Raw genomic sequence first — 23,652 nt, 5'->3', positions numbered from 1 at the left:
TACCCAACCTGTATAATGGCCCCAGCATTAGTCCACCAGTTCTATAATTCCCTGAATTAATCCACAAGCTGTATAATGGCCCCCACACTAGTCCTCAGACTGTATAATGCCCCCTGCATTAGTCCACAAGCTGTATAATGTCCCCAAGCTGTATAATGGCCCCTGTATTAGTCCCCAATCTGTATAATGGCCCCCGCATAGTCCACAAGCTGTATAATGCCCCTCACATTAGTCTACAAGCTGTAAAATGTCCTCAAGCTGTATAATGGCCCCCGCATTAGTCCCCAATCTGTATAATGACCCCCACATTAGTCCACAAGCTGTATAATGGCCCCTGCATTAGTCCCAAACTGTATAATGCCCCCCACATTAGTCCCCAAGCTGTATAATGGCCCCCGCATTAGTCCCCAATCTGTATAATGCAACCCGCATTAGTCCACAAGCTGTATAATGCCCTCGCATTAGTCCACAAGCTGTATAATGCCCTCGCATTAGTCCACAAGCTGTATAATGGCCCCCGCATTAGTCCCCAAACTGTATTATGCACTCGCATTAGTCCACAAGCTGTATAATGGCCCCTGCATTAGTCCACCTGCTGTATAATGGCTGCTGAATTAGTCCCTGAAATATCTATGGGCCCTCCACACTCTTTCAGGGTCCCCCCCAATATGTATAAGGGTCTCCAATTGTTCATGATGCCCCGACATCATATAACAAGTTTTAATTTTGAAAAATCATATACTCACCTAACCGAGGATCCTGACGAATCCTGCCGACACAGGCACCAAACGCCAATAGTCCCGGAGCAGCACAATGACGTCACCGTGCCAGGACTCTGACGCCCTGTGCATGTGTAGACACCTCAGTTGTTCTGTAGAACGCAGGCATAAAGCAATCTGCGGCCAACAGAACAGAGAGCGGTAGTGCAGGAAGATCGTGTCTAACGTAGGGTTTAATTGCATATGCACATTATACATGCTTGCTGATTAACTAGGGCAGTGTAGCTCTGGGTGGGCCACTCTGAGTGGGGGGCTCGGGTTGACCATCCACTCTGTACTCCAGTAGCTAAGCTACTGTATACTGTGACTACAGAATTCAGATATTACAGCAGTCACATATTACCCTGTATATAATATTAGATGTCTGCGCAAACAGCATCTCATATCCCTGCTAAAGCCTATACTATGTGTACAGGCATCGGATGTTATATACAGGGTAATGTGTCATCCTATATACTACACTATGACTATGGACATCAGATTTTATAGCATCACATATTACCCTGTTTATAACATCTGATGGCTGTGCACATAGTATAGGATATGTCAGTGACATATTCTCCTGTACACTGTGTGTACTATGTGCACTGTGTATACTATGATATATGCACTGACTGCTCACTCCTGAACCAGGCTACAGGACATAATATAATAAATGGCACTATATACTGTATTTATTTACTGTATATACATGCAGTGTATGATGTCCTGCAGCCAGGCTCAGGAGCAGTCAGTGTATGATCCTGTATACACCTGTCTGCAGTCACTCTGAGACTGTGAGTTATTGCTGCAGCTTAAACTTACACACAGATCAGGGACACTGGAGCCGATGACCCCACTGACTGCGCAACTCGATCTGTGTCAAGCTTCAAGCTGGGCAATAAATCAGCTCAGGGTGACACAAAGTGACTGCAGACACCACGACAAGGCAAGATCCGACCCTGCCAGAGATCTCCTGCTCCGGCCCCTGCTCTGCGGACCTCATCGCAGAAGCTCCTCTCCATGGAATCAGCCCAGCCAGCTCGCAGGTGATATGAGATCAGCAAACACTTCTACCCTTACATCAGGCAGTGTGGGTGTCACGGGTGTTGTGAATTCTGCTTTTGGGCTCCCGCCGGTGGTTGTAGGTGGTAATGCAGTTGTCCCTGGGCTTCAGTCCTGGTCAGGTGTATCTGCTGATTGCAATTCTGACTGGGGTATTTAGGTTTGCATGATTCATTTGTCCTTTTCCAGTTGTCAATGTTTATTGGGAGGTGTTTGACCTCTGTCTGGTTTCTCCTGCTTAGCTGCCAATTCAGCAAAGATAAGAGTCTGTTTTTTTTTCTTTGGCACACATGCTGTGTGCTGGATTTTTGATTGTATTTCTGCTCTGTATGTAGGATTCTCTGGAGTTGCAGATATACATTCCACGTCTTTAGTTAGATGGAGGAATTTTTTGTATAATCTGCTGTGGATATTTTTGGAAGGGTTTTAATACTGACCGCACAGTATTCTGTCCTATCCTTTCCTATTTTAGCTAGAGTGGCCTCTTTTGCCTAATTCTGTTTTCTGCCTGTGTGTGTCTTTCCTCTCCTACTCACAGTTAATATTCGTGGGGGGCTGCCTATCCTTTGGGGTTCTGCTCTGAGGCAAGATAGTATTCCTATTTCTATCTATAGGGGTATTTAGTCCTCCGGCTGTGACGAGGTGTCTAGGGTTTGTTAGGCACACCCCACGGCTACTTCTAGTGGCGGTGTTAGATCAGGATTTGCGGTCAGTACAGTTACCACCTACTCCATTGAAAGTTATTCATGCGGCTCCAAGGTCACCGGATCATAACAGTTCAACTGGCCCTTAATGAGTTAAATGCATCTCAGAAGAAGGGAAGAAAGGTGTTGAGCCATTTTTTTTTCTATAGTCTGCTTTGTCATCTCTTCCCTCTTTATCTCTGTGTGGCTAAAGAGTCTTGTGCTAGCATGGATGTTCAGGAATTAACTTGTCGTGTAGACCAGCTTGCTGCTAGGGTACAGGGTATTTCTGATTATATTGTTCAGATTCCTGTTTTAGAACCGAAGATTCCTACTCCTGATTTGTTTTTTGGTGACAGGTCCAAATTTTTGAGTTTTAAAAATAACTGTAAACTGTTTTTTGCTCTGAGACCTCGATCCTCCGGTGATTCCATTCAGCAGGCTAAAATTGTCATCTCCCTGCTGCGTGGCGATCCGCAGGATTGGGCGTTTTCCCAGGAATCTGGGAATCCGGCTTTGCTTAATGTAGACTCCTTTTTTCAGGCTTTAGGATTATTATATGATGAACCTAATTCTGTGGATCAAGCTGAGAAGACCTTGTTGGCCCTGTCTCAGGGTCAAGAGGCAGCAGAATTGTATTGTCAGAAATTCAGAAAATGGTCTGTGTTGACTAAATGGAATAATGATGCTTTGGCGGCAATTTTCAGAAAGGGTCTTTCTGAATCCGTTAAAGATGTTATGGTGGGGTTTCCCACGCCTTCCGGTCTGAGTGATTCTATGTCTTTGACCATTCAGATTGACCGGCGCTTGCGGGAGCGCAGAACTGTGCGCGCTGTGACGTGTTATGATAAGGTAATTCAGTACCACAATGGACATAGAGGTCAGAGCACATACAGTGACCTGACAATAACCCAAAAACATAGAACGAGCTCTGAGACGTGGGAACTCTGTTGACCGCAATCCCTAATCCTCTCAAACCACACTAGAGGCAGCCGTGGATTGCGCCTAACGCTCCCTATGCAACTCGGCACAGCCTGAGAAACTAGCTAGCCTGAAGATAGAAAATAAGCCTACCTTGCCTCAGAGAAATACCCCAAAGGAAAAGGCAGCCCCCACATATAATGACTGTGAGTTAAGATGAAAAGACAAACGTAGAGATGAAATAGACCTAGCAAAGTGAGGCCCGACTTTCCGAACAGAGCGAGGACAGGAAAGGTAACTTTGCGGTCAACACAAAACCCTACAAAAACCACGCAAAGGGGGCAAAAAGACCCTCCGTACCGAACCAACGGCACGGAGGCACACCCTCCGCGTCCCAGAGCTTCCAGCAAGCAGGAAAAAACAAATAGACAAGCTGGACAGAAAAATACAGCAAAACAAAATAGCAAAGCAGAACTTAGCTATGCAGAGCAGCAGGCCACAGGAACGATCCAGGAGGAAACAGGTCCAATACTAGAACATTGACTGGAGGCCAGGATCAAAGCACTAGGTGGAGTTAAATAGAGCAGCACCTAACGACTTCACCACATCACCTGAGGAAGGAAACTCAGAAGCCGCAGTACCACTTTCCTCCACCAACGGAAGCTCACAGAGAGAATCAGCCAAAGTACCATTTGTGACCACAGGAGGGAGCTCTGCCACAGAATTCACAACAGTGACGTTGTCCTCAGAGCAGATTCCTGAGCCAATGCAGTGTGATAGGATTCTGTCTAGAACGGAACGACAAGGATTCAGACGTCAGAATAGGTTGTGTTATTATTGTGGCGACGCTTCTCATGTCATTTCAGTCTGCCCTAAGCAGACAAAAAGGATCGCTAGTTCATTTACCATCAGCACTGTACAACCTAAATTTCTGTTATCTGTGTCCTTGATCTGCTCATTGTCACATCATTTTCTGTCATGGTGTTTGTGGATTCAGGCGCCGCCTTGAATTTAATGGACTTTGAGTTTGCCAGGCGTTGTGGTTTTCCCTTGCAGCCTTTGCAGAACCCTATTCCTTTAAGGGGCATTGATGCTACACCCTTGGCTAAAAATAAGCCCCAGTTTTGGACACAGGTGACCATGAGCATGGCGCCAGCCCATTAGGAAGATTGTCGATTTCTGGTGATGCTTAATTTGCGTGATGCTATCGTGCTGGGTTTTCTGTGGTTGCAGGTACATAATCCTGTGTTGGATTGGAAGTCCATGTCTGTGACTAGTTGGGGTTGTCAGGGGGTTCATAATGATGTTCCTTTGATGTCAATCTCCTCTTCTTCCTCTTCTGAAATTCCAGAGTTTTTGTCTGATTTTCAGGATGTATTCGATGAGCCCAAGTCCAGCTTCCTTCCACCACACAGGGACTGCGATTGTGCGATTGACTTGATTCCAGGCTGTAAGTTTCCTAAGGGTCGACTTTTCAACCTGTCTGTGCCTGAACATACCGCCATGTGGAGCTATATTAAGGAGTCTTTGGAGAAAGGGCATATTCGGGCATCTTCTTCACCGTTGGGAGCGGGATTCTTTTTTGTTGCTAAAAAAGATGGCTCCTTGAGACCCTGTATTGATTATCGCCTCTTGAATAAGATCACGGTCAAGTTTCAATACCCTTTACCTTTGCTTACCGATTTATTTGCTAGGATTAAGGGAGCTAGTTGGTTTACGAAGATTGACCTTCGGGGGGCATATAATCTTGTTCGTATTAAGCAGGGTGATGAATGGAAAACTGTGTTTAACAGGCCCGAAGGCCATTTTGAATACCTTGTGATGCCATTCGGGCTCACTAATGCTCCGTCTGTTTTTCAGTCCTTCATGCATGATATCTTCCGGACTTATATTGATAAGTTCTTGATTGTATATTTGGACGATATTTTGATTTTTTCCGATGATTGGGAGTCTCATGTGGAACAGGTCAGGATGGTATTTCAGATCCTTCGTGACAATGCCCTGTTTGTGAAAGGGTCTAAGTGTCTCTTTGGGGTGCAGAAGGTTTCTTTTTTGGGCTTCATTTTTTCTCCCTCGTCTATAGAGATGGATCCGGTTAATGTTCAGGCCATTCATGATTGGATTCAGCCCACATCCGTGAAGAGCCTTCAGAAATTTTTGGGTTTTGCAAATTTTTATCGCCGTTTCATTGCTAATTTTTCCAGCGTGGTTAAACCCTTGATCGATTTGACAAAAAAAGGCGCTGATGTGGCGAATTGGTCCTCTGCGGCTGTCTCTGCCTTTCAGGAGCTTAAACGTTGATTTACTTCTGCTCCGGTGTTGCGCCAACCGGATGTTTCTCTTCCGTTTCAGGTTGAGGTTGACGCTTCTGAGATTGGGGCAGGGGCCGTTTTGTCTCAGAGGGATCCTGTTGGTTCCTTAATGAAACCGTGTGCCTTCTTTTCCCGTAAATTTTCGCCTGCTGAACGCAATTATGATGTCGGCAATCGGGAGTTGTTGGCTATGAAGTGGGCATTTGAGGAGTGGCGACATTGGCTTGAGGGAGCTAAGCATCGTATTGTGGTCTTGACCGATCAAAAGAATTTGATTTACCTCGAGTCTGCCAAACGGCTGAATCCTAGACAGGCTCGATGGTCCTTGTTTTTTTCCCGTTTTGATTTCGTGGTCTCGTACCTTCCGGGTTCTAAGAACATTAAGGCTGATGCCCTCTCTAGGAGTTTTTTGCCTGATTCTTCTGAGGTCTTGGAACCGGTCGGTATTCTGAAAGAAGGGGTGGTCCTTTCTGCCATTTCCCCTGATTTACGACGGGTTCTTCAGGAATTTCAGGCTGACAGACCTGACCGCTGTCCTGTGGGGAAACTGTTTGTTCCTGACAGATGGACTAGTAGAGTGATTTCTGAGGTTCACTGTTCCGTGTTGGCTGGTCATCCTGGCATTTTTGGTACCAGAGACTTGGTTGGTAGGTCCTTTTGGTGGCCTTCTTTGTTGCGTGATGTGCGTTCTTTTGTGCAGTCCTGTGGGACTTGTGCGCGGGCCAAGCCTTGTTGTTCCCGTGCTAGTGGGTTGCTTTTCTGTTGCCAGTCCCTGAGAGGCCCTGGACGCATATTTCTATGGATTTTATTTCTGATCTTCCGGTTTCCCAGAGGATGTTGGTTATCTGGGTTGTTTGTGACCGGTTCTCTAAGATGGTTCATTTGGTGCCTTTGCCTAAATTTCCTTCCTCTTCGGATTTGGTTCCGTTGTTTTTTCAGCATGTGGTTCGTTTGCATGGTATTCTGGAGAATATTGTGTCCGACAGAGGTTCCCAGTTTGTTTCTAAGTTTTGGCGGGCCGTTTGTGCTAAGCTGGGCATTGATTTGTCTTTTTCTTCTGCGTTTCATCCTCAGACAAATGGTCAGACCGAGCGAACTAATCAGACTTTGGAGACTTATTTGAGATGCTTTGTGTCTGCTGATCAGGATGATTGGGTTGATTTCTTGCCATTGGCCGAGTTTGCCCTTAATAATCGGGCTAGTTCGGCTACTTTGGTTTCACCTTTCTTTTGTAATTTTGGTTTTCATCCTCGTTTTTCTTCTGGGCAGGTTGAGCCTTCTGACTGTCCTGGTGTGGATTCTGTGGTTGACAGGTTGCAGCAGATTTGGGTTCATGTGGTGGACAATTTGGTGTTGTCTCAGGAGGAGGCTCAACGTTTTGCTAACCATCTGTTAGGTGTCGAGTTCTCGCTTCTGCACAAGGGGAATCTCGAGCCATCTCCGCTGCGGTATCCCATTCTTCTCCAGCCGCAGTGGAGTCTGCTCAGCGGAGACGTCGGTCCCAGCGTCTTGCTCAGTCTCACTCTGTACAAAGAGTTACTGCTGCTTTTCCTGCTTCTGCCATTGAAGTCAGTGTTGGGCAGCGGCGAGCGGATGCTTTTGGGGCTAAGTCCTGGTTTTCTCTTTCTGAGCATGCCCAGGGCAAGATCTCCCATTGGAGATCGAGGGTCACATGCTCAGGTACTGCAGCACATCCCATTGGTCCTCCAGGAAGGTCCTGAAAGGGCAAAACTTCAGTAGCAGCTTCCCATTGGTCCTTTATTGGAAGGTCCTGAACGTGCTGCAACTATATAAGCTGCGCATGACCACACGGCCATGCGCTAGTATAGACTTGACAATGTGTGTGTGTTGATGGATGTATGTCGATGGATGAAAGCTCCTAATCATTCCCATTCCTAGTGTTGTTGACTGGTCGTGAATGTAGGATTGCTATCTAGCGCCCGACTTAGCCATCAGCACGTAAACACACAATACAGCGTCTTATTGCTATGACCGCCAGTGCGGCGCCGTGTGCTTTCACAGCGCTTTCCTGACCCAAGCCTGGGTGGTTAGTGGCGTTTGCCAGTGCGGCACTGCATGCACTCTCGTGCTTCTAATGCTGTCACTCTGACACCCCAGTAGCGGTGTCGAGCGCATGAGGTCTATGTACTCAAATCCTGTGCCTTGGGATTGAGTTCGTAGACTCCTTGCTTGCGCTCTTGGTAAGGTACCGCGGCCCTGTGACGCAACAGGGTTCGCTTCCTTCACACAAGGTGAGGTTAACCCGTGTGTGTATTTACTTTGTACCGCCATATAGTCCGTCATTGCTTGGCAGCAGGTTCCATCTCTGCACGGTGGACCCCGGGCTGCGAACGCATCATACTCTATCTCTCTTATTATTTGGTGCGTTTCGCTAGCCCTAACATTATACTAGCGCCAGGGTCTGGCTAGTAATGACGGACAAACAGCAATCCTTGCGGTATATCCAGCAGCTGGAGGGTAGGTTGGGGGCTCTCGAGAGCTCAACCTCAGCTTTGGATGTTACCGCAGTTGCTGTACAGGCTGCTAGCGTGTCTGCAGCAACCTTGTCCATTGCCACCCCTGTTCCGACATTATCTTGCCTCCCGCTGCCAGAAAAATTTTCTGGTGATAGCAAATTTTGTAGGGGATTCGTGAGTCAGTGCTCTATTCACCTCGAACTCCTGGCTGCACGTTTTCCCACAGAGCGGGCTAAGGTGGGATTTATAGTGTCTCTCTTGTCGGACAGGTCGTTGGAATGGGCTACGCCGCTGTGGGAGCGTGGCGATCATGTGGTGCAGAGTGCTCCGCTGTTCCTGAGCACTCTGAAACAGGTCTTTTTAGGACCTCAAGTCACCCATGATACTGCGCTCCAACTGCTGGCATTAACTCAGGGTGAGTCCTTGGTCAGTCATTTTGCCGTCCAATTCCGCACTTTAGCTTCTGAGCTGGAGTGGTCGGATAAAGCCCTTATCCCCATATTTTGGAGGGGCCTGGCTGATCACGTTAAGGACGCTCTGGCCACTAGGGAGATTCCTGCCACACTGGAGGAGTTAATAACTGTCTCTACTCGAATTGACCTCCATTTTAACGAGCGGAGGTTAGAGTGAGCCCAGTGTAGGCAGAGGTTTCGGCTGGCTCCTACCTTCGCCAAACCTCTGGAATCTCCGGTCCTGGTTCCTGAGTCATATGAGGCCATGGAAGTGTCACGAGCGGGATCTAAGTCCCGGACCACTTGTGCACTCAAGGTGTGTCATGTTTGCCAGCAGTCAGGGCATCTAGCCACCAAGTGTCCTCAGCGGTCGAGGAAACGTCAGCGTCTAGTGGTAGTAGGAGGAGGTACACTAGACACGGCAACGTTTGCCTCCAAATTGTCCTTTAAGGGGACAATTATTAAAGGCTCATTCTCCCACTCGGTAGAGCTCTGCGTGGATTCTGGGGCGGAGGGCAATTTTATGTCTTCTGCCTTCGCCCAACATCACGCAATACCCCTGGTTATGCTAGCTCAACCAGTAACGGTACGAGTGGTGAATGGGTCGACACTGCCCTCACAGATAACACACCAGACCATCCCTTTTACTCTGTCTATGTCACCATCTCATCAGGAGATTATATCTCTGCTCGTCATTCCTGAGGGAATTGATGAGGTCCTGTTGGGAATGCCTTGGTTACGGTACCACTCTCCTCATATCGAGTGGTCCTCAGGCAGAATTCTGGGATGGGGCGAATCTTGTGGGGGTAGGTGTCAGAGGGAGTGCGTTCAGGTTGCTACTACAGAGGTACCCGCAGATCTATCCTCTCTCCCCATGCAGTATTGGTCTTATGCAGACGTGTTCTTCAAAAAGGCGGCGGAGACCCTTCCACCCCATCGCCCCTATGACTGTCCTATAGATCTCTTGCCTGGTGCTGAGCCTCCCCGGGGTCGAGTCTATCCGTTTTCTCTCCCGGAGACGGAGGCAATGTCACAGTACATCCAGGAAAATCTGGCAAGAGGATTCATTAGGAAGTCAATGTCACCTGCTGGGGCAGGGTTCTTCTTCGTGCAGAAGAAGAATGGGGAATTGCGTCCATGCATAGACTACAGGGGTCTTAACGCCATCACCGTTAAGAATAAGTATCCTTTGCCCTTGATATCTGAGCTATTCGATAGGCTTCGGGGAGCAAGGGTATTTACTATATTAGATCTGCGGGGTGCTTACAACCTGATTCGCATCCGTGAGGGGGACGAATGGAAGACTGCTTTTAACACCAGGGATGGGCACTATGAATATCTGGTGATGCCCTTCGGGCTCTGTAATGCCCCAGCCGTTTTCCAAGACTTTGTGAATGACATCTTCCGGGATATGCTTTCCACCTCGGTCGTAGTCTATCTGGATGATATTCTCATCTACTCTCCAGATATTGACCCCCACCGGAGAGATGTTTGCAAAGTCTTCGACCTCCTACGGGCAAACTCCCTCTATGCCAAGTTGGAGAAGTGTATGTTCGAGCAGGAGTCCTTACCTTTCCTAGGCTATATCATTTCTGCCCAGGGATTGGCTATGGATCCTGCCAAACTACAGGCTGTGATGGACTGGCAGGAACCCCATTCTCTTAAAGCGGTGCAGCGCTTTATGGGGTTCATTAATTATTATCGCCAGTTCATTCCACACTTCTCAACTTTGGTAGCTTCCTTGGTTGCCCTCACCAAGAAGGGGGCAAATCCCAAATTGTGGTCTGAGGAGGTCTCCAAGGCCTTTAACTCCATAAAGTCACACTTCGCTAGCGTTCCCATCCTACATCGCCCCGATGTTGATAAGCCATTTATCATGGAGGTGGATGCCTCTTCTGTTGGTGCTGGAGCGGTCCTCTTCCAAAAGGATGCTCAAGGTCGGAAGCATCCTTGCTTCTTCTTTTCTAAGACCTTCTCACCAGCAGAGAGGAATTATTCCATCAGGGACAGGGAGTTGCTAGCCATGAAGTTGGCTTTCTCGAAGTGGAGACATCTCTTGGAGGGAGCTCGTTTTCCCTTCCAAGTCTTCACAGACCATAAAAATTTGGTGTACCTGCAGACAGCCCAGCGGTTGAATTCTCGCCAGGCCAGATGGTCCTTATTTTTCTCCCGGTTTCATTTCACCCTCCATTTTCTTTCTGGGGAGAAAAACATTTGGGCCGACGCTCTCTCTCGCTCCGTTGTGTCATCTGCGGAGGAGGAAGAGGAGCCTCGGCTTATTGTCCCCACCTAGAGCTTGAGAACTGTGGCTCCGGTTTCGCTAGAGTCTGTGCCTCCGGGCAAGACTTTTGTACCATCCAGTTTGTGACCGGAGGTTCTTTCTTGGGTACACTCGTCCAGGGTGGGTGGACATTTTGGTTCCAAATGGATGTCTGAGTTACTGGCGAGGACATACTGGTGGCCGCATATGGCTCGTGATGTCGCACAATATGTTCGGGCATGAGTCTCTTGCGCCAAGAACAAGTCCCCTCGGCAACGGCCAGCTGGTTTGCTTTACCCTCTGCCGGTGGCGGACAGGCCCTGGGAGATGGTCGGGATGGACTTTGTGGTGGGCTTACCCAAGTCTCGTAACTGCACCATTATCTGGGTGATCACCGACCATTTTTCCAAAATGGTGCACTTGGTGCCTCTTCCACGGCTACCTTCTGCTGTCTTGTTCATCAAACATATCTTTCGCCTATACGGTATGCCAGACAAAATTGTTAGTGACCGGGGTCCCCAGTTTGCGTCTCGATTCTGGAGAGAGCTTTGACGTCTACTCAGTATTGAGTTGAATCTCTCTTCGGCATATCATCCCGAGACGAATGGGTTGGTAGAGAGGGCCAACCAGACCTTGGTCACATACTTACGACATTTTATTTCTGCCAGGCAGGATGACTGGGCATCCTTCCTACCGTGGGCAGAGTTTGCACTTAACAACGCTGTAGCCGACTCCACCGGTCAGACTCCATTCCTCCTAAATTACGGCCAGCATCCGCGTGTCCCTGTGCCCATGCCTGTGTCTTCCGCTGACTCCAGGGTGGCAGACTGGGCTGTGGAGGCACGGGACATTTGGGACCGCACTCAGGATGCCATTCGGGTCTCCAAGGAGAGAATGAGGTCCTCCGCCGATGCTCATCGGCATCCCGCTCCGACCTTTGCTCCTGGCGACTTAGTGTGGCTCTCCGCCCGTAACATCAGGCTGCGTGTTGAGTCCACTAAGTTTGCACCTCGCTACTTGGGTCCCTTCAAGGTCCTTGAACAGGTTAACCCTGTGGTCTACCGTCTGGCCCTTCCTCCACGTTTGGGTATCACCGACTCCTTTCATGTGTCCCTCTTGAAACCCGTATACATGTCCCGATTTTCCGAGTCATCTGCCGGGACATCGGGTTCGTCTAAGGACGATTACGAGGTGAACGCTATTTTGGGGTGCAAGGTGGTACGTGGCAAAAAGTTCTATCTGGTGGATTGGAAGGGTTATGGCCCAGAGTACAGGTCCTGGGAGCCTGCTGAAAACATTCGGGCTCCACAGCTCATTGCTGCCTTCGAGCGTAGCGAGGTCCAAGGAGGGGGGGGTCCTAGGAGGGGGGGTAATGTTAGGTGTCGAGTTCCCGCTTCTGCACAAGGGGAATCTCAAGCCATCTCCGCTGCGGTTTCCCATTCTTCTCCAGCAGCAGTGGAGTCTGCTCAGCGGAGACGTCGGTCCCAGCATCTTGCTCAGTCTCACTCTGTTTTATTTCAAGAAAACATCTGAAAAGAAAACAGAAGCAACTTTGCAGTAGGTCTGGTTTGACCATTATCTCTCTTTAATCTATACAGCTCTAATGCAAAGTTATGTGTCTTCATGGTATTAAACAACACACACACCCTGTATAGTCTGATCCTGGAGGCAAACTTTGTACCATAAGGCTTGTTGTAACAAACTGAACCCATGCTAACATAGCACTTGGTGGAGGATCAAATTTCGAATTAAAACCTTTAGCAATATTTCATTTTGTATTTTACCTGCATTGGTACAATCAATTAAAAGGTTTTCATTGTCTTAAAATAAAAATTTCTATATTGCAATACAATACAATGCAATAAATGACAAAAGTGAAAACTGTCAAAAGTTAAGACAGCAAACCCCCAAAACAACTTAAATCGAATCCCAGAATTCATTACTGTATGTTGCCAGATCAGAAATGAACGTTTCTAGTATCCAACTGTCTGTAGATCATGATCATTATAGAATTTCTTTTCTATTGAAATCTGGGTTTAACAACTCCTTAGCACTCATAAAAGGACTTTTTATGTTTGCACAAGTAATGTTTAACCAAATAACAAGACTGATTCGAAGAGAGTGTTATCAGGTAATTAAGCAATACCATTGGTTCACCGCAACCCTTTGCCTCACTTAAGATGAAGATACAATTTATACCCAGATAAGTAGCCGGTATACCTCCTTGCATTTCATGCCACAGCTTCTATCTCTTCACACACTACATTTACAGTTCTTTATGGGATTAATTTCTTATTGGTTTCTGTGTTTACTTTATGGATAACATATTGCCGGTAACCTGCAGTGATTGAAACTCGCAAAGCGCCAATGATGTCAAAGTTTGAAAAACCAGACCTTAGTGGCTTTGCGGTGTGGGACTATGTTGTGTTTGCTGCTTTGCTGGTCGTTTCAGCAAGTATTGGCGTCTTCTTCGCTATTAAAGAAAGGAAAAAGAAAACATCAAGTGAATTTCTGGTTGGAGGTAGACAAATGACATGTGGTCCTGTAGCTTTGTCACTGACAGCTAGTTTCATGTCTGCAATCACAGTTTTGGGGACGCCTGCCGAGGTTGTTCGTTTTGGAGCATACTATTTCTTTTTTATGATCTCCTATACATTTGTTATCATACTGTCTGCAGAGCTTTTTGTACCAGTGTTCTACAGATCTGGTATTACAAGTACATACGAGGTAAGTGAAACTGATTATTAACCATTCTGAAGATTACATCACACCAATTGTCTATAGCAGACAATTGAACTGTGGTTCAAGGCTGACTGCCAGCTTGGTGCATTAGCACCAGGTCTGACAAATGGGTATGAAGAGCACATCTCAAAATGGAGAATTTTGTGAGTATCTATGTACAAAATATCAGATCTGGATGCACATATACTGGTCTTAGAGGTATAGAGATAATCTAAGTATGGTAAGCTGGAGACAAGATGATGCTCCCTGTCAGAGGAGGTGCTTCAAGCTTGATGCAAAAGTGCTTGGCCAATGTTTGATGGGAGAATACTGAATGGGGGGGTAATTGATCTTGGCATACTGCCACCTGGTGATTTATGTGTAAAAGCTTTGATTATCATTATATCCATAATGGGGAATTTGGATGCAACTACTGTGAGCGAGGTGGGAGCTGGATGTGGCTTGGGACCCTCACTCAGAGCTGAATGTGGCTTTCAATGTCAGAAAGGTGGGGGAACACTACTGTATAGCTATAGTAAAATGATAGCTTTTCATTTATATTGGCATGTAAAAGTTTGGGCACCCCTGGTCAAAATGTCTGTTATTGTGAACAGTGAAGCAAGTTGAAGATGAAATGACCTCTAAAAGAGCTAAAGTTAAAGATGACACATTTACTTTCTATTTTAGACATCTTTTACATTTTAAAAATTACAAAAAGGAAAATGTGCCGATGAAAAAGTTTGGACATCCTGCACGGGTAAACCAGTAGCACCCCCCCTTTTGAAAGTATCACACCTTTGATCATTGTGGCCAAATAGTTCTATTTTAACCTCACAATTCCAGAGGACTTGTTTCCAAACTATATCAGGCTTGTTTTGATGCTCTTTCGCATACTTCTGAAGCTGAATTATGTGATGAAGATGCAGGAGAGATTTTCTTCTGATGACTTTTCCATGAAGGTCATATTTGTGTAGCTGGCTCTGAACAGTAGAACAATGTACCACAACTCCAGAGTCTGCTAAATCTCTCTGAATGTCTTTTGTAGTCAAGAAGGGGTTCTGATTTGCCTCTCTAGCAATCCTAAGAGAAGCTCTCATTAAAATTTTGCTTGGTCTTCCAGACTTTATCTTGGCCTCCACTGTTCCTGCTAACTGCTGTTTCTCAAATACATTTTGGACTAATGAAAGGACAACTTGAAAATGCTTTGCTATTTATTTATAGCCTTCTATTGCTCCATTATTTATCACCTCCATTATTTTCATTTTCAGAGTGCTAGGTAGCTGCTTAAAAGAACATGTGGCTACTGTTTTTTGGCAAATTTGCATCATCTGGCCTTTACTAACGATGAAAGTGAACAAGCTATAACCCTAACAGCCTAATTAAAGTTTGAATCCTTGGCCAAATTTATCTAAGCACACAAATCTCCAACAGTGCCCAAACTTTTGCATTGACCTATTTTCCTTTTTGTAACCTTTAAATATAAAAGATGATAATATACATATTTTTTGCCTAAAATACAAACAAATTGTGTCATCGTTAACTTTGGGTCTTTTAGAGATCATTTCATCAGCAACTTGTCACTTTATATAATCTTACTTTAAGTTTCAAATTTTAATCTTAAAAAAAATTGTTAAAGAGATTGTAAGAGATTTTAAATAATGTCTGTTTTAGTTTTAGGAAGAGTGCCACTCTTGTCCATAATCTGTGGCTGACAGTGGAATTTAGCCCATTTCGTTTGAAGATGGCCAAGCTAAACTTTTAGACATACTGTAGCATGCAGACATGAAAAAAAGAATAGTTCCATTTCTGGAAAGAGGAAAAATATGTTTTTCCTAATTTCATACAACCTCTTAAAAGTTTGATGTTCCAAAGCTTTGGCTTGGAGAATTTATGAAATAAGTTATATTTCTGGTAAGTAGTGTTGAGCATTCCAATACTGCAAGTATCGGGTATCGGCCGATATTTGCGGTATCAGAATTCCGATACTGAGTTCCGATACTTTTGCAATATCGGATACCGGAATCGGAAGTTCCCATGATGCAAAGAGCCAGTTTCATTTAAGACAGCCAATGAGGAATATTTAGAAGTGTGGGAACATCCTGTTCTGCATGGTAGGCATGTAACTACTGGCATGGCTGTGATTGGCTGCTGAAATGATGTCATGATGCACCATGAATGTCGCCGCCGCCATTTTAGGTTCGCTCTGCTGTGAATTCAGTTAGGGACAGGATGCTGTGTTCTGACTGAGGGCCAGTTTTGAGATAGCGATTTGCTTCATGGTGCTTTACCCAGGCTATTTTAGCAACCATTGTGTGAGAGCCTTGTTTTTGCCTTGCAGCGCTGTTCACAGCTGTCTGCAAGGTGTCTGTGTGTGTGAGTGCAGCTCACTCTGTAGTATGTCTGCAGACACAGCCGGTTGTAGTCAGCTCAGGGTGCTTCACTGCCTCATACTGCTAAATCCATTGTCCTTTTTTGCAATTAGTGCAGCCTGCTGCACATTTTTTCACATTTATCCTTTTAGTGGTTTCCATCCGTATCCTGCTAGATTGTGGAAAAACACTATATAGGAGTACATAGAGGAGCTTTTTTTGGCCTTGCAGTGCCGTTCACAGCTGTCTGCACGGTCTCTGTGTGAGTGCAGCTCACTGTGTAGTCTGTTCTGCGAAAAAAAACAAAAAGTTAGTAATGTTCACCAAACACTCCACTTTACAGTTGTGTAGGCTACATTAGCTCATATTAAAGTCTAGTCCACGCCTTATAAAATTAGTGTTTCTTATACCTGTTAGCAGCTGTTCAGGAATAAGCACACTAAGCCCATAGTACTTTTCTGCCTATCTTTATCAGTCTACCAAGATGAAGAAGGCAGGGAGTAAGGCACGTAGGCGTGGGCGTGGAGGTGGATCAGGGAGAGGACATGGGGATTCTGTGTCTGCTGTGGGCACCGGTGACTCATCATCCCCCAGTTTTAGCAGGGAACAGGCCTTTATGCGCAGCTTTGGAGGAGCTTGCCGTACCCCACTGCTGCGGGACGGACAAATTGAAGCCGTTGTCGGATGGATGGCAGCTGACGCATCGACTTCAATTAGTGCTACATCCTGTTAGGCACAGAGCACTGAAGAGCACCCATCTGTCTCTTCCTGCCACCTGCCAAACTGCCTAGTCAAAGAGCCCAGGACAGGAGCCATCTCTACTTCTGTTCTCTGAATCTCTTGGCTTGGAAAGAGGGGGCCAGCCAAGCAGCATTCGAGAAATGGAAGAAGAGGCAGTATGCAGTGATGCCCAACAGCTTTGTCTCTCTGAATCTGAAGATGCAGGTGGGCCAGTGCCTCCAGTCAGCACACCTCAGACTCAGGTGCCACTTTCTGGTGTGTACTGTGCTGCCGAGACTACCCAGGAGAAGCAGTTGTTGGAAGAGGGTAGTGTAGATGATGAAGTCCTTGACCCATCATGGCGTGAGGTACAGGAAGGTGGTGGAAACAGCTCTGAGGAAAAGATTTCCCAAAAAAAAGAAGGGAGAGGGAGGGGGAAGACTGCGTTGCCTGTAGCCTCCACTTCGGCACCCATTAGGAGCATGCCTCTTCCAAAACCCAAAACGGGCGCTCCCAAGACTTGCAGTGCCTGGTCCTTTTTTGACACAGTTGCAGCTGAAATGTGCTTTGTCAAATGCAAGTTGTGTCATCAGAAAGTCAAAAGAGGGAAAAGTGTCAGCAACCTCAATACCACAAATATGTGGAAACTAGTGTTGAGTGATACCTTCCGATATTTGAAAGTATCGGTATCGGATTATATCGGCCAATATCCGAAAAATATCAAATATCGCCGATACCGATATCCAATACCAATACAAGTCAATGGGACGCAAATATCGGAAGGTATCCTGTAATGGTTCCCAGGGTCTGAAGGAGAGGAAACTCTCCTTCAGGCCCTGGGATCCATATTCATGTAAAAAATAAAGAATAAAAAAAAAAATATTGATATACTCACCCCTCCGACGGCCCCTGGCTATAAGCGGTGTAACCGGCAGCCTCTGTTCCTAAGAATGCAGGGTGAAGGACCTTCGATTACATCGCGGCTTGTGATTGGTCGCATGACCGCTCATGTGACCGCTCACGCGACCAATCACAAGCCGCGAGATCATCGTACGTCCTTCACTCGCTCATTCTTAGGAGGGGAGACTGCCGGTTACAGCGGTTTCAACCAGGGCGAGTCCGAGGGTGAGTATATCAATATTTTTTATTTTTATTCTTTATTTTACTTATGAATATGGATCCCGATACCGATTCCCGATATTGCAAAAATATCAAAACTTGGTATCGGAATTCCGATACCGAAAATATCGGCCGATACTTGCGGTATCAGAATGCTCAACACTAGTGGAAACATGTGCGGACCAAGCATGTGGTGGAGTTACAAAAATACACTGAAGATCTAGGCCAACCTACAGAGGCACCTACCACCTCTTCAGCTCGTGTTGGAGCCTCTTTCTCCAGCTCACACACAGCTGGTTCGGCTTCCTCACAGGATCGCCATGGAAGAACCTCTGGCACTGTTGTCCAGAGACCCAGTGTAATTCCACCCACAGCACCACGTTCCCAGTCATCCTCACACTCCCAGCCCACTCTACAGCCATTGGTGGCATAGGCATGGGCTGCCATTCTCGGCAAACCACCCATGAGCACAGGCTCTGGATGCTGGCATTGCAAAACTACTGTCCCTTGAAATGCTATCATTCAGGTTGTTGGATACTGACACCTTCCGTAACTAGGGTTGAGCGACTTTTACTTTCATAGGATCGGGTCGGGTTTCACGAAACCCGACTTTTTCAAAAGTCAGGTCGAGTGAAATCGGCCGATCCTATAAAAAAGTCGGGGTCGGGGTCGGCCGAAACTCTATTGGGTTTTCAATGGTTCCCAGGGTCTGAAGGAGAGGAAACTCTCCTTCAGGCCCTGCGATCCATATTTAAGTGTAAAATAAAGAATTAAAATAAAAAATATCGCTATACTCACCCTCTGACGCGCCCTGGTACTAACCGGGAACCTTCCTTCCTTCGAATCAGCGCTTGCAGGACCTTTCGGTGACGTCGCAGTGATGTCGCAGCTTGTGATTGGTCGCGCGGCCGCCCATGTGACCGCACGCGCGACCAATCACAAGCCGCGACGTCACCGCGACGTCACGCAAGGTCCTGCAAGCTCTGATTCGAAGGAAGGAAGGTTCCCGGTTAGTACCAGGGCGCGTCAGAGAGTGAGTATAGCGATATTTTTTATTTTAATTCTTTATTTTACACTTAAATATGGATTCCGATACCGATTTCCGATATTGCAAACATATCGGAACTCGGGATCGGAATTCCGATACCAGATTCAGAAGATCGCCGACTTCATGGCCGACCCCACACAGGGGTCGGGTCGGGTTTCATGAAACCCAACTTTGCCAAAAGTCGGCGACTTCTGAAAATGGCCGACCCGTTTCGCTCAACCCTATCCATAACTTGATGGCATTGGCAGTCCCAAAATACAACGTGCCCAGCCGCTTTTATTTCAGCAGGCAAGCCGTCCCTGCTCTGCAAAAGCATGTGGAGGGAAACATTAAAAATGCGCTACTAAACGCTGTCAGTAGCAAGGTCCACGTCACCACCGATGCGTGGACCAGTCACCATGGACAGGGACGATATTTTTCCCTCACTGCCCATTGGGTAACTGTTGTGGAGTTGGGTACAGATCGTGAAAGTGGCGCTGTACGTGTTCTGCCAACTCCAAGGATTGCAGAAATCCAGTCTGTACACATTGACTTCTCCTCATACTCCAGTTCCTCTGAATCATCGCTGCAGAAGCTGTCACAGTCCACCTCCACATGGACCCGTGAACGCTTACCTGTTACGACCGATATGAGCACAGCCATTGCCAAACGTCAACAGGCCATATTGAAATTATTTTCTTTGGGGAATCGAAGCCACACAGCGCAGGAGCTCTGGAATGCCATCAAGCAGGAGAGCGACGTGTGGTTTGTGCCAGCGAATCTCCATTCAGGCATGGTAGTGTGTGACAATGGCCAAAATCTGGCGGCAGCTCTGGGCCTAGGCAACCTCACTCACATCCCATGTCTGGCACATGTGCACAACTTGGTTGTGCAGAGTTTTTTGAGGGACTATCAAGATCTTGATGCACTGCTGCACAAGGTCCGCCTAGAGTGTGCTCACTTGAAGCGTTCCAGCATGGCAAGATCACGCATTGCAACTCTGCAGCGCCGATTCTGCCTTCCGGAACATCGCATCATATGTGACCTACCCACAAGGTGGAATTCAACGTTACATATGTTGGAGCGGTTGTGTGAGCAGCAGCCAGCAGTAATCGAGTGCCAGCTGTATGAGGCGCAAATAAGTTGCACTGCACGCTGTTCAGACTTCACAACCACTGAGTGGGCCACTATGAAGGACATCTGACAGGTTTTGCGCGCCTTCGATGATTCCACGCGGATGGTGAGTGCAGATGATGCACTAGTCAGCATGACTGTCCCCCTTATCTGCCTGATTGAAAAAACACTGCAAGCGCTAAGGGATGAGGTGGTGGATGAGGTGGAGGATGAGGAGTCACAAATGCCATCTGCTTTTGGACAATTGCGCAACGTGGTTCCTCACAAAGGCCTAGGCAGGGAACGCTTTGGGAGGAAGATGAGGAGTCAATGGAGGAGGAAGACATCTGTCCAGAGGAGGGAGTTACACAATGCTCCAGTAGTCAGTATGTAGAGCGAGGGTGGGGTAATGCAGAGCAGGCAGAGATTACGCCACAAGCAGGGAAAGCATTTCTTGGCCAGTTGGCAGTCTGCAGCACATGGTTGATTTCATGCTGCAGTGCCTGAGAAACAACCGCTGCAATGCCCACATTCTCCAAATGGCTGATTATTGGGTGTACACCCTCCTTGATCCGTGCTATGGGGACAACTTACAAAGTCTCATAACACAGTTGAACCAGTAGCATAAAATGCGGGAGTACCAAGACACACTGGTGCAGTCCATCATCTTCTCCAGTCCAATCGAGAGAAGTGCTGCTAGTGCTTTACAAAGCAGCTCAGTGCGTCGAGGCAGTGGAGGAAGCTCTACACAAAGAGGGAGCAGAAGCAGTGCCTCTGCACAAGGCAAGACCAGTATGGCTCAACTGTGACAAAATTTTGTGTGCCCTCCATAAATGTCTACACCATCAGAGACGGGTCCAGTCAGCAGGAGGCCACGTTTCCGTCAGATAGGGAAAGATTACATGTCTTGCCCTCTCAGTGTACTCCCAGATGGCTCTTCCCCCTTCAAGATTTGGGTCTCTAAGCTGGATACATGGCCAGAGCTTAGCCAGTATGCATTGGAGGTGCTGGCTTGCCCTGCTGCTAGTGTATTATCGGAACGCTTCTTTAGTGTCGCAGGTGGTGTACTAACAGACCGTTGCATGCAACTATCCTCCGATAATGTTGACCGGCTTTCTTTTCTGAAAATGAAAAAGGCCTGGATCTTACAGGAATTTGCCACTCCTCTTCCAGATTAAATAATTGGTTGGCAACAGTATCCAGGTCTCCTGTTGTGTTCATGTTTCTATCACCTGAACTGTAATCCCTGGGCTCCAATACCACCAGTTGCTGCCCGGAAGTGCTGTCTGCACAGTCAACACTTGCTGCCATGTTTTGGGTTTCAGTAAAGTCAGCTGATCCCCAGTTGTGTATCCGGCAATTTCTCCTGCTCCCTCCACACTCACACTACTACAGAAATGAAAGGGAACCTGTCCCCCATCTGGCGTTTGTAACTGAAAGAGCCACCTTGTGCAGCAGTAATGCTGCAAAAGGAAAAGATAGCTCTTTTAGTTATGCTCCTTGCACACACTGAACTTAACACTTATGAAACGTGTCCCCTCATACCGTGAAACCGTCCCGGAGGGACTTTCCTTCTTAATGAGACGCAGCACAGCCGTCATTCTTACACCCTTAGCGCCAGGCACCGCCTCCTCAGCGTTATTTGAATCTGTCCCGGAGCCTACACTGTTATGTTATCCCTTGGGCATGCGCAGTTAGCGCTGCCAGTCTTCTGACATCATTTGTTGTCAGGCTGACTGCGCCTGTGTGGCCGCGCTGCCCGAGATCCTGACCCGCAGTGTCTTCTGATTTATCCACACTGTGGGGCTGGGATTCATGGGCATGCACAGTGCATATCTTCGCCTCTCACTCATCTCCCTCCATTTCTTCAGACTGTGCGGCGTCAGCTGATCCCTAATCGCACGCCACGGCCGTGATGCCGCACACTCTGAAGAAGGCGGATGGAGATGAGTGAGAGGCAAAGATATGCGCTGCGCATGCCCATGAATCCCAGCCCCGCAGTGTGAATAAATCAGAAGACACTGCGAGGCGGGATCTCGGGCAGCGTGGCCGCACAGGCGCAGTCAGCCTGACACCAAATGATGACAGAAGATGGGCAGCGCTAAATGCGCATGCCCAAGGTTTAACATAACAGCGCAGGCTCCGGGATAGATTCAAACAACGCTGAGGAGGCGGCGCCCGGCACCAATGGGGTATGAATGACGCCTGTACTGCGTCTCATTACGAAGGAAAGTCCCACCTCCAGGACGGTTTCACGGTATCAGGGGACACTTTTTATAAGTGTTCAGTTCATCGTGTGCAAGGAGCATAACTAAAAGAGCCACCTTTTCTGGACCTGAGGTCACTGGCAGGTCACCTGCATTGTCCTTGCGTTGTTTCTGCAATGTAAGGACATGCTGCGTTCTTAAAAGGCGTGCCGCATGTTCGTTTCGGTGGGTATACCGCAGGCGTCTTTTAATGCATAGTGGAGACAGGATTTCATGAAATCCCCTCCACTATGCTGTAACATCTGGATGCTGCGTGTTTGACGCTGCGGCTCAACGCAGTGTCAAACAAGCAGCGTTTCCTGAACGTGGAAACATACCCTTAGTGCCGCACAAGGTGGCTCTTTCAGTTAGGGGGGGGTTAAAGGTTCCCTTTCAACTTGCTCCAATTAGGACTCAGCCTACACTCTGCTTCTCCTGTAATTCCCTGGGCTCCAACACCGCCAGTTGCTGCTCGGAAGTGCCGTCTGCACAGTCAACACTTGCTGCTGTGTTTTTGGGTTTCAGTAACGTCAGCTGATCCCCAGCTGTGTATCTGGCAATTTGGTGTGCTACCTCCACGCTGAAACAACAACAGATATTCAACTGCCTTGAGTGCAGGCCTCGGCCTACACTCTGCTTCTCCTGTAATCCCTGGGCTTCAACACCGCCAGTTGGTGCTCAGAAGTGCTGTCTGCGCAGTCAACAGTTGCTCTTCTGTTATTGGGGTTCAGTAACGCCAGCTGCTCCCCTGCTGTGTGTGCGGCATTGTCTCCTGCTCCCTCCACATTCACATTACATCACATATTAAACTTGCTCCAATTAGGCCTCGGCCTACACTATACTTCTAGCATTGTCCCCGGGCTTCAACACCGCCAGTTGGTGCTCAGAAGTGCTGTCTGCACAGTCAACAATTGCTGCCATGTTTTGGGGTTCAGTAACGTCAGCTGATCCCCAGCTGTGTATCTGGCAATTTCTCCTGCTCCCGCCACACTCACACTACTACAGAAATTAAAGGAAACCTGTCTCCACCAGGCATTTGTAACTGAAAGAGCCACTTTGTGCAGCAGTAGGGCTGCACAAGGAAAAGGTGGCTCTTTTAGTTATGCTCCTTGCACACGCTGAACTTAACACTTATAAAATGTGTCCCCTCATACCGTGAAACCATCCCGAAGGCGGGACTTTCCTTCTTAATGAGACGCAGCACAGCAGTCATTCATACCCTCCTCAGCGTTGTTTTAATCTGTCCTGGAGCCTGCGCTGTTATGTTATCCTTTGGCCATATGCAGTTAGCGCTGCCCGTCTTCTGACATCAATTGTCTGCACAGTCTGAAGAAGGCGGAAGGAGATAAGTGAGAGGCGAAGATATGCACTGCGCATGCCCATGAATCCCAGCCCCACTGTCACGGCCA

General features: G+C 47.5%; 1 protein-coding gene across 2 annotated transcripts in view; it reads left to right on the top strand.

Annotated features, from left to right (window-relative positions):
• Positions 1–13,147: 13,147 nt before the first annotated feature.
• Positions 13,148–23,652, top strand: part of SLC5A12 (solute carrier family 5 member 12) — a 173,536-nt gene continuing 163,031 nt past the window's right edge. The window contains exon 1 of one of the 2 annotated variants that reach the window (XM_069738367.1): positions 13,148–13,449. In XM_069738367.1, the coding sequence (XP_069594468.1) occupies positions 13,348–13,449 (102 nt within the window). In that variant the 5' untranslated portion in view covers positions 13,148–13,347. Of the gene's footprint in view, positions 13,656–23,652 lie in introns of both variants that reach the window. The other variant, XM_069738366.1, reaches the window with a different exon arrangement.

This window comes from Ranitomeya imitator, chromosome 9, assembly GCF_032444005.1.
Source record: "Ranitomeya imitator isolate aRanImi1 chromosome 9, aRanImi1.pri, whole genome shotgun sequence".
NCBI lineage: Eukaryota > Metazoa > Chordata > Amphibia > Anura > Dendrobatidae > Ranitomeya > Ranitomeya imitator.
Note: the sequence above shows the minus strand (reverse complement) of the source record. Positions and strands in the feature narration are given on the sequence as shown.